Here is an 11,679-nt window from a genome sequence, read left to right on the forward strand (position 1 = left end):
TGTAAGTTTGTATATATGTAGTTGTATGTGTATGATGTAAGTTTGTATATATGTAGTTGTATGTGTATGATGTAAGTTTGTATATATGTAGTTGTGTGTGTATGTAGATGTGTGTATGTATATGTAAGGATATGCGTATAGGGGTGTGTGTGCGTGCATACAGGTGTCTGTGTATGTCGGGGTATATGTGTGCACATAAAGGTGTCTGTGTATGTATATTCAGGTGTGTGTGGGTAGGTGTGTGTAGGGATGTGTGTAGGGGTGTGTGTATGTAGGTGTATGTGTGCATATACAGGGGCATGTATGCATATGTGTGCACATATACATGCCAGGAGGTACTCTAGAGAATGCACAATCCACTGAGTATAGTGATATTCTTAAGAATTCTGGAATTTGGTTTCTTTAAAGAAAACCATGCACGCAGAAATCTTATAAGCATGTGTTTTCATTTTATCCCAAGTGTAGGATGCGGGGCTGCTATGGACTGTCCACAGCAGGACATGATTTACCTCATGCTTTAGCAGGAGCACACTTTTGCCAGCTGTAGAGAATTCCTGTGATCATGTGACCCTTGGAATTATGGGAACTTTTCCGAGGGTTCATAAACGCAGGGACCCCACGAGGCCCTGTCAGTGGCTGTTGGTTATTTAGTGGGGTTGGTTACGGTTTGTTAGCCATGGTCAAAGAAGAAACGAAAAGAGATTAGATTCAGGAATTTTCCTAATTCCTCTCTCCCCTCTAAGCTTGTTTCTCTCCTATCTAGTGTCAGGGGGTGAAAAAGAAGAACCCACAAAATAGCAGTGAGCAGCTACAACTGAATCTTAGACAACCGCTGGGTTCCAGGATGGAGAAGAGGAACCAAGACCCCAGAGCCTCCAGTTTGATGGGCCTGAGGAAGCTTCGGAGTTACTGAGGATGGGGGTCTAAGACGGCAGCCGGCCACCAAAAGCCCCTGGCTTCCCAGGTTTCTTGCTGAAGTCATCAGAGTGTACAGTACTGATGGAGTCAAGATTCCTGCTCTTTTGCTTCCCAGAGCTTGAGGAGGAGGAGGGGGAAGGAGAGAGGGAGGAAGAGGAAGGTTTAAGGAGATGGGAGGCCCCCCCCCCCCGTCTCGGTCCCATTCATTCAAGTGTCTCTCCTAACAATAATCACCTACATGGCTGGTGACCCTGAGCCTGGCAGGAACACCAAAGTTCTAGAGAGACCAGACAGACCATGGCCCGAGGAAGCTGACCATGTAGGAAACGGAACTTTCTAGGACCAAGTGCAGTGGTTCAGCCTGGACACGGAGGTGGCGGACCCGAAGCTAGGAAGGTCACAGGTGCAGGCAGAAGAGAGGGGCGAAGCACATGCTCAGAGTCAGGTCCACAGTACTGGAAGGAAAAGGCTGAGTCAGGAAAACCCATCTGCTCTGCAGATGCTACCCCCATGGATCTGGACCCCCACCCCACCCCAAGTCACGGGCTGGGAACAGCACTTCTGGGATAGGTGAGACAGAAGAGCCACAGGTGGGCGGAGGAGGCTAGAGAGCCCAGTTTCCCTTCTGTGGCCAAAAAGACTCTGCTGTCTGGCCCTGGAGAAGAGAGGATCTCTGCAGGACTCTGCTGAGGCGTGAGTGTAAGGGAGGGTGGGGGAAAGGCATAGCTGGCTAAGGCCATGAGGGAACACTATAGGGGCATGCACAAGGACCCACAGGACAGAGAGGGACTGATGTCCGCAGCTGGAGTCTTCGCAGGTGCCATCTACCCCACACCTGACCAGAACGACATCGTTCTTTAATGTACACAGCGACCTCAAACACGCCAGTGTCCTGTACCCCTGGTGAAATCCAGGCAGGATTCACTCAGACACATACTCATCCCTACATGGGCTAAGGTTCCGGTCTGCACGTCAGAGCTCTAGAAAGGAGTGGACGTTACGTATTTAAATCTACACACTGCACAGGAGAAAGTCAGGGAGACAGACTCACAGCAGCGGCAGGGGCCTTGTGGATTTCCTTGGCCCGTTATCCATCGGATCGGGGGTGGGGTCCAGGGAGAAAGGGGAGAACCTCTTCCAGGTGGGACGGGTTCACTTCAAGCCTGGCCAGCTCCTGTTCTGCAACTCCAAGTCCAGGTCCCGGCACTGTCATTGTGGACAGTGGATCTGGGCTCCCTGCCCTTTGGGCTACGACCATCTCTCTCTCTCTAGAGAGAGACGATCTGGACTTCTGGCTAGAGAGTGATGTCTGGAACCCCACATTTCACTCTCTGCCTGAGCGGACATTCAAAGCCTCTGGTCACACATCTTCAGTGAATGTACAAAGGTCTTGTGTTCCAGGCAGACTAGCTTATCCACACCCTTGGGCTATCACAGCAGCTTCTGGCCAAACTCCCTCTGCATATATAGTTCCTCATGACCACGCTGCCACCATCCTTTCTGGTTTAGCCACAACATCGTGTCTTTCTCCAGAAAGCTTCCCTGACCCCCGCGACATCAGTCCTTTATCCAAACAGCCATGTTATACCAACAACTTGGCAATGAAGCCCTCGCTGCTGCCTTCTACAGACCCAGGCCCTTGTCCGTCCATCCCCTTCCCTCTTGGTGGTCAGGATTTACCTGTGCACCTCTGTGACTGAGTGTTGGTACCCAGAATACCCCAGGTAAGGGAAAGGAGAAAGAGGGGCCACATCGAGGACTAGGGGTGGCATCTGGCTTTGAACCCTAAAGAGACAGGAGAAGGTGGACTCTTCTGATGTCCATGTTACAAGTGTGGATTCACTAGTCACAGACCCAGGCCACGGAGAGTGGAGGACTGGAGAGGGTCTGAGCTGCCGCTTGGGCTCAATCCAGTTGTTTTAAGTCCAAAGGCTTCAATTTCCAGGAAACTGAATTTAGACCCATAGGTAGAAATGTAACTTTCCAGTGCTGGGCAGAAATCTTGCGGGTTAGGGAGCCAGGCCCTTGGGGTTGTCAGGAATGGGTGAGGTAGAGGCCAGTGAGGAGTCAGAATCTCAGGGCTTGGCCACCTGCCCTAACCAGGGCTGCCCTGAGTCCTCTTGTGCCCTGTCTGTATCTTGGATGCCTGAGAGAGGAGGCCATGTCACTCCCTGGCTATTGAGCCGGCAGTGTCTGCGCTAGGGAACAGTGTCATGGCCAACTGTTCTGTGGGCACACAGGGAGCAAGGGGGATTCTGGTCTCCAAAGTCTGTGGGGTTTTGGCTGAGTCTCCTGCGGTTTGGGCTTCCTGGGTAGCAGGAACAGGACAAGTGTTATAAAAGCTGCATTGTCTGGCCCAGTTCAGGCTGGGGAGGGGGCTTGCTGGAACCCTAGGGGCCTCAAATTACAGCCCAGGACTAAGCCTTCCCAGCAGCTCCCCCTGGACTTCGGCAGCATGTCCTGAGCACACTCTGCTCTCCTCCCCTGCCACTGGGTGGAGAGCAGGTCAGAGGAGGGAGGGGATCTTGGAAAGAGACATTACAGAAGAGCGCAGAGACAAACGAATAAGGGAAGAAAGCAAGCATGGAAACGTGGGGGTGGGGGTGGGGGTGGGGGTAGAGAGAGAGAGAGAGAGAGAGAGAGAGAGAGAGAGAGAGAGAGAGAGAGAGAAACCAGACAGACACAAAGGCCTCCCAACCCCCTGCTCCCCTCTGTCCTTCCAAGCTAAAGGAGCCTGGTCCTTGGAGGAGGGAATCCCAGAATTCTAAGTCTTGAGTCAAGATTCTACTGGCTCTACCAGAACAGGGTGTTAGGGCTGGAGAAGACAGAACACAGACACATTAGACTCCACTGGCCAGGCATCACTCAGTTTTGGGAGACCCTCCACCTCTACAGTTGGGAGAGGCCAGGCCAGGTAGACAAGCAGCTGAGACCATCCCCCAGACAGACAGACAAACTTGGGTGGTGGCAGGCCTAGAGAAGGAGAAAGAACTTGTCCAAGGCCATGGTGGGAGTTTGAGGTCCAGGATGGGCTTGGGTTTTCATTACTGACTGTTGGGGGAAAGGAGAGGTTGGTTTCGGTGGGAGGAAGGCAGGGTCTCCGACTGAGCCCCGAGTACAGGTTTAAGTCAGGAAATCTGGGCCTACACTTCTGCACCCTGGCCACTCTTGACTCTGAACGAATCTGGATGTCCACGTGAGCCTCAGAGAAAACTCTAGACTGTGAGGGCCGGGGCTTGGAAAGCTAATTTGGCAGGTGCCCCCAGGGAGGCACACACTCTTCCTTAGTCTGTAGGTTCCTGGGGCAATCAGGGTAGTTTAGCCTCTGAGGTGGGGGAAGGGACATTTTACCATATTGTAGATTGTGTGTGTGTGTGTGTGTGCGCGCGCGCCCGCACGCATACCCAACGCAGAATAAGGACTGACCGGAGGGAACTTCAGCTAGCAAGAAGGAGGGAAGCGGCCAGGTTCCTAACCACTAGTTGCTGAGACAAAAGTTTTCAAAGAGCGCTCCAGCTACAGTCTGCTTAGTTTGGGGGAAGGGAAGAAGAGAGACTCAGACACCGCCCCCCCTCCCTGCCACACACCCCGCCTAAGGCCCTCATAAATATTTACACACTGGGCAGAAATGGTTCGGCCACAAATCCCAATATTATGGGCAGACATCACGGAGTGTGTGTGTGTGTGTGTGTGTGTGTGTGTGTGTGTGTGTAGCTGAGGCTAGCGGGAGTTGGAGCCAACTCTGCACAGCCATGGCCGCCTGCTCCGGGCCCTGCCTCCTCACCCTAGCCCTCTACTCCCCTCTTCTCCCCTTGAACCTCGTCCTCAATACTGAGACTTCCCACACCCAACCCCCACCCAAGCTCCCGGGGGGCCATCCGCCTGTACGTCTCCAAGAGGACCAACAGCCCCACCCCCAAAACTTCTCTCAGCCTCCACACCACTCTGGTCGATTTCCATTCCTGCTCCTACCTGGGTCCAGAGCAGCGCTGGGGACTCCATGAGGCGCGTCGCAGCGAGAAGGGCACTGACCGCTCACCTGGGACATCGGCCTGGGACCTGGAGAAAACAGCGCTCAGCGGGCGGGGCAGGCCTCCCTCGCGTGTGCGTGGGGAACCGGAGTGGGTGTCCTAGCGCATACTCGTGCAAGCTGCGCGCTGCTGGCCTAGGCAGGTCACCTCGTGGACCCCGCCATGCGACACCTGGGTGTCGCCCGCGCCCCCTCCCTGCTCACTCGCTCTTGGTTCCCATTCCAGGGCCAGCTCGCACCCACCGATCGCCCCTTCCTTCTTCCTTCTCTCGCTCCAGCCCCCTCGCTCCTCCCCTCTTCCCTGGCCCACCCCGTCCCCGCCCCCTCCTCGCTGTCTCAGCCCCCCTCAGGCGTCCCCTCCCCCGTGCGGGACTCGCTGCTGCCTGGGCAGGACACGTCTGTCCGCGGGGCGTCCGAGGCCTGAGCCCCCACAGGAAGCCAGCTCGTCTGGTTTCCTCCCCTCGCTCAGAGCCAGGATCTCCAGTCTCCCCAGATCTCCGCCTACCCAGGGCCGGGAGAACCTCGCGGCTTGCACAAGGGGCTGCATGTTTTCCTTCGGTCTTAAACTTTGTAAAAGTTTCCAGAATATCAAAAGAAAGAAGTCAAAAATCACCCTGGGACAAAGGTCTGAGTAATAGTAGCCCTCAAATCGCGTTGTCCAGAAGATCAGAGCAATCTAGTACTTTTGGTGGCCTTTGTTCAAGTCCTGGGTTTCCACTTCGGAGCTGGGTGCCTGGAGTATGGGGCTCAGTCTGTCAGAAACTGGCTCTCCGGGAAGCTGGGCTGGTGTCGCATCAGCCTCCTGGTCCCATAGCAGCCAAAAACATCCCCAAGGAGGCCTGCCACCCCCGCCAGTGCCAGTTGGATACGGGAATTTGTTTTAGGACTGCCCATCCCCTCTTTGGGCTCCAGGCTGTCACCCCAACTTTCTCACACGAGGGTGAGTGTAGAAGGGATTGAGGAGAGGCCAGTCTGTTGGTCCGACTGGAATTGTAAGCTCTGGCTGTGCGGAGGAACTGTCATCAAGAAGTGGGGGGATGGAGGGCTTGGAGACCCTCAGAGTGACCCCAGAAGCTTGTAGGCAGCCAGGTGGGGCTTGGCAGGTTCGTGGAGGTGATCCTCAGGTGGGAAGTCCCTATGGAACTCACACTGGACACGAGCTGCCTCCAAGCCCGGCGTCTGGGTCCACACCACCAGGGCTAATTAGGGAGGCGGCGGCGCCAGCAGGACACCTCCTCTCAGCCGGCGTTACAACCGAGAGGAAAGTTGGGACGCCAAGGATGGAGCTCCCCCCACGGTCGCCTCCCAGTCCTCGAAGTCACTACTTACAGCTCTTGTAGGTCTTCTGGGCGCCGTCGGGGCCGGGACCCGCGTGGCCCCCACGGCGCCCGCAGCTCTCTCACCGCCCTCGGCCACGTCCGGGGGATGGGCAGGGGTGACTGCGCTGGGTGCAAAGCGGGACGGGAGGGGGTCCCGTCCTGGATGTCTAGTTGCTCGCTGCGGGAGACTTGGCGTCCCAGAGCCTCGGAGGTCAGGCTGCTGTCTGGGGGCGTCGCAGAGTTTGGGAGCACTCCTCCTTCCTGGTAGTGGCTGAGTCACTGCGACGCGCCCGCGGGAGGGTTTGGCGGCTGCTGCATTCTTCCCGGCTTACCTGAGCCGGTAGGCCGGGCCTCACCTGCCTTCAAAAGCAACTCCCCAGTCTCTCCTTAGCTTTAGCGCCCCGCCTTTTAAGTTTTTCTGTTTTTTCTGGTTTTTTTTCTGGGACTAACGCAATCCTGGAGCCTCTTTGTTTCTAGGTCGTCCAAGGGGGATGTCAAAGCGCCCCACCCCCACCCTGTCAGAAGTCTACGTTTACATCTGTGTAGCTGCAGAAACACCTTTACGTTATGCACGCACGCTAGTCACACAGATGTGCGCCCTTTGAGGACACAACAATCAGAAGAACTAGATAACAGGATTTGAGGGCTGTTACTAATTAGTATTATGATACTGTACCAAGTATCACAAGGGTGCTTGTGGTGCGGGAACTTCCTGCTGTTGGGACAACATGCTGTCCAGTGTGGCCACAAACTCCTCTGTGATGACCAAGCTCCTACTTCCCAAGTGCTCTGATTACTGGGTACCACATCCGGTTTGAGGGGCTTTAGAGATGAGGCTTCCTGTATGCTGGACCAGCACTCTTCCCACTGAGCTATATCCCCACCATGAGCAACACAAGTTTGATGCAGGCTTTCCTCTATCATGTTACTCATTGAGGAAAGGTCCCTTCTCCACCATACCCACGGCTCGCAGATATGGCTAGCCCTGCTAGCCAGCCTGTGCCAGGGATCCCCAGACTCTGCCTTCTGAGGCTGAAGCCCTGGGCAGGCCTCTGTGCCCCAACCAACATTTACATGGGTTCTGGGGAGCCAAACGCCCATCCTCACACATTAACTGCTCCCATCTGCCCAGCCTGTATTTCTAGAAAGAAATATAGAAATATTTCTTTATTTAAAAAAAAGATTCCTTTTTGTTGTTTTTAATTACATGCGTGTGTATTTGTCTATGTGCATGAGTGTACACACACAAGCACACACACACACACACATGTGGGCACATTCTTGGGGAGTGTCTTAGTTAGGGTTTCATTGCTGTAAAGAGACACCATGACCAAGGCAACTCTGATAAAGGACAACATTTAATTGGGGCTGGCTTACAGGTTCAGAGGTTCAGTCCATTATCATCATGGTGGGAACATGGCAGCATCCGGGCAGGCATGGTGCTGAAGAAGGAGCTGAGAGTTTTATAACTTGATCTGAAGGCAGCCAGGAGAGACTCTATCTTCCAAACTGGGTGGAACTTAAGCACAGGACCTGAAGGCCCACCCCCACAGTGATGCACTTCCTCCAACGAGGCCACCCCTCCTAAGAGTAGCACTTCCCATGGGCCAAGCGTATTCAAACCACCACAGGGAGGCTGCACTGGACTGGACACCCCCCCCCCAGCTGCAGTTTCAAGCAACTGTGATTAGCAGGATGTGGGTGCTGGGATCTGAACTTGGGTCCTCAGGAAGGACCCCCCTTTCCACTCTATATTTCCTCTGCTATGGTGCATTGAAAGCTCACCAAAACGAGAAAGGGGCTTCATACAAGATGAATGGGAACAGAGCCTCCCAATCCGGGGTTCTGCTACCCCTCTTCCAGAGCCCTCTAAATAACCAAGATGACAAGAAGCCACTGCACAGGCTCTGCAGCCCCAAGGCCCTCCCAAGCAGAGCAAGCACTTCCCTTCCCTTTCTTTCTCAATGAACTCACACAAAGCCAGGCCACTGCAGTGCTGCACACCCCTCATGTCCAGTAGCATGTGCCAGTCTTCCCTACTTCCTGTCTTGGACAGGGCCCAGCCAGCTAGGCTGTGTGCTACAGCTGGACCACAGCTGTAGTCTTGGTACCCTAGAAACCAAAGCTAGGACATGGTCTCTAGGAGCTAAGAGCCTCCCAGATGAGGGTCATGTAAAGGGGAGTGTGCCTAGACTGACCAACTTCTCAGTTCAGCTGACCACCCTTGTCTCGGCCCTCGTTTAGCTGGGACTACAGGCATGCACCACAACGTCTGGAGGGAGTGGGGATGCTGTGTGTAAGGGGAGCCTATTCTACAGGAATTAAGGGTCACTTTCCAGCTCTAACTAGACATACTACAGGTGTCTGCTTGTAATTCCAGCATTCAGATGCCAAGGCAGGAGGCTGGTGAGATCCAGGTTAGCCTGGGCTACACTTCCAGACCAGCCTGGACTACATAGGGAGACTATATGTCAAAAGCCAGAGTAAACTGAGCATGGTCTTGAGTGTCTGTAATCTCTGCACTGGGAGGAGGAAGTAGAGGGGTCAGGAGTTCAAGGTCAGCCTCAGCTACCCAGCAATTTCCAGACCAGCCTGGGCTACATAAGACCCTGACTCAAAAGAGCAATGAATATTGGGCAGTTGAGCTGGATGAGCGGGTAAAGGCGCCTGCTCTGCCAGCGTGGCAGTCTGAGTTCGTCTGTGTCGAAGTGGACAGAGAGAATCCGCTCTGCAGTCCTCTGACCTCCATGTGTGCACAGTGGCATGTGTGCCTTCCCCAGTGCATTCACACTTTTGTGTACAGACACATACACATATTAAATAGATAAATTAATTAATTAATTAATTAATTAATACCACCAAGAGCACAATCTCCCCCTGTACTGGATGGTTTTGTGTGTCAACTTGACACAAGTTGGAGTTATCACAGAGAAAGGAGCTTCAGTTGGGGAAATGCCTCCATGAGATCCAGCTGTAAGGCATTTTCTCAATTAGTGATCAAGGGGGAGAGGCCCCTTGTGGGTGGTGCCATCTCTGGGCCGGTAGTCTTGGATTCTGTAAGAGAGCAGGCTGAGCAAGTCAGGGGAAGCAAGCCAGTAAGGAACATCCCTCCATGGCCTCTGCATCAGCTCCTGCTTCCTGACCTGCTTGAGTTCCAGTCCTGCATCCTTTGGTGATGAACAGCAGTATGGAAGTGTAAGCTGAATAAACCCTTTCCTCCCCAACTGCTTCTTGGTCATGATGCTTTGTCCAGGAATAGAAATCCTGACCAAGACACCCCAAAACCAACCCTTCCTTGATGCTGGATATCACCCAGATCTGGGCTGTATAATGCCCAGATGTGTATATACAGTGAGAGCCTGTCTTAAAAGGAGTCAGCATGAGATGTGTGAGCCATTTGGCTTTCACAGAGGGCTGGCCTGTGAGCCCCGAGCATATGAACAAGCTGTTTGTGAGGGTGCAGAACTAAGTCTGTGTTTTTTTAATAATACATGAGGGTGCACAGCTATAATTCCAGTCCTGGTTTGTATTTTTTTTCTAATAACACATGATGCCAAATCACGTTTTCATAGGGAGGGACTGCATGGGACTGACCTAGGTCCTCTGCACATATGTTACAGTCGTGTAGCTTGGTGTTCTGGTGGGACTCCTAACTGTGGGAGCAGGGGCTGCCTCTGACTCTTCTGCCTGCCTTTGGGACCCTTCTCCCATCAGCATTAATAGGAGAGGAGGTGCCTAGTGCTACCGCAACTTGATATACCATGGCTGGTTAATAGCCATGGAAGGCCTTACCTTTTCTGAAGAGAAGAAAGGGGGAGTGGATATGGGGGGGGAGAGGCAGGAGACGGGGGAGAGGCAGAAGAGGGGGGAGAGGTAGGAGGGGGGAGAAGGAAAGGACTAGGAAGAGAGGAGGGAGGAGGGAGTGAAAATACTGGTCAGGATGTTAAAAATTATAAATAAATAAAATATCTTTTAAATGTTTTTATCATATATATCTTCTATGGTATATGATATATCTTTATATATCTTCCTTGGTGAGATGTCTGAGTTTCGTTCCCAGTGGTTCACTATTTTATGAAAATAACAAAAATATAAAATAAATAATAATGTAACGTGTTTTGATAGTTCTTCCTATAATTAAAAACTTGTGTATGTGTGTGCACCCATGTGTGCAAGGCCAGCCAAGGACATCAGTGTTCTGCCCTGTCACCCTCACTGAACATGTCGCAATAGGCTGGCAGCTGCAGACCCCAGTAGTCCTCCTTACTCTACCCCACAGTTCAGGCAGTAAGCTGGGCTCAGCTTCTTATGTGGTCACTGAGGATTTGAACTCAGGCCCTCGGTTTGTACAGCAAGCCCTTCATCCATTGAGTCAGCCTTTTAACAGCTGTGACTTCTGGAAATATTTTCTTTCAGTCTTATTGACAAGTTTTTTTTCCTATAATTTTAATGAAATCGGATTTATCAATTATTTCTTCCATGGACCATGCCTTTTGTGGTTTAGGACATAAACAGTCACTGGGAAATTTGTTCCCCCACATACATATTCTTTTTTTAAAAAAAGATTTATTTATTATTTTTCAGACACACCAGAAGAAGGCATCTGATCTCATTACAGATTGTGAGTCACCATGGGGTTGCCGGGATTTGAACTCACGACCTTCGGGAGAGCATTCAGTGCTCTTAACCACTGAGCCATCTCTCCAGCCCTTATTTCAACATTCAACAGTCACCCAGTGAGAGTACATTAATTCAGTGGGTTTTGTTACATTACATGATTGCTTTAGACTGTAGTAAAAAAAAATTCTGAAATGTCTCTGGAGAGATGGCTCAGTGGTTAAGAGCACTGGCTGCTCTTCCAGAGATCCTGAGTTCAATTCCCAGCAACCACATGGTGGCTCACAACCATCTGTAACGGGATCTGATGCCCTCTCCTGGTGTGTCTGAAGACAGGGACAGTGCACTCATATACATAAAATTCTGAAACGTCCAACTCAGTTAGAATAATTATACTCATGATATTGTGTAACAGCCTATTTATAAGGTTTTTTTTGTTATCACACCACACAGAAAGTCTTTAAATATTAGGCAATATCTCCCTGTATTAGTAGATGGATGGGTGGATGGATGGATGGATGGATAGACCATAGTCCATCAATCTTGAGTTCCTTGACTTGTGGACTTATCACTCTGACTCATCCTTCAGGTTATTTATCCCTCTGGACAAGCTGGAATCCACATTGGTCGTAGTGGTGGAATAATGTAGCATAAAAATACAAGCACGCCTTTAATCCCAGCACTCGGGAGGCAGAGGCAGGAAGATTTCTGAGTTCGAGGCCAGCCTGGTCTACAAAGTGAGTTCCAGGATAGCCAGGGCTACACAGAGAAACCCTGTCTCAAAAAAACCAAAAA

At 52.0% G+C, this 11,679-nt stretch overlaps 1 protein-coding gene across 3 annotated transcripts in view; it reads right to left on the bottom strand.

Annotated features, from left to right (window-relative positions):
• Mdfi (MyoD family inhibitor) overlaps positions 1-6,656 on the bottom strand; it is a 19,388-nt gene extending 12,732 nt beyond the window's left edge. Inside the window, exons 1-2 of one of the 3 annotated variants that reach the window (XM_021217935.1) lie at positions 6,278-6,656; positions 4,891-4,977 (exon numbers count right to left, since the gene is read on the bottom strand). In XM_021217935.1, the coding sequence (XP_021073594.1) occupies positions 4,891-4,966 (76 nt within the window). In that variant the 5' untranslated portion in view covers positions 4,967-4,977; positions 6,278-6,656. The other 2 variants (XM_021217933.1, XM_021217936.1) reach the window with 2 other exon arrangements.
• Positions 6,657-11,679: the final 5,023 nt, after the last annotated feature.

Source organism: Mus pahari, chromosome 18 (genome assembly GCF_900095145.1).
Source record: "Mus pahari chromosome 18, PAHARI_EIJ_v1.1, whole genome shotgun sequence".
NCBI classification, from domain to species: Eukaryota; Metazoa; Chordata; class Mammalia; order Rodentia; family Muridae; genus Mus; species Mus pahari.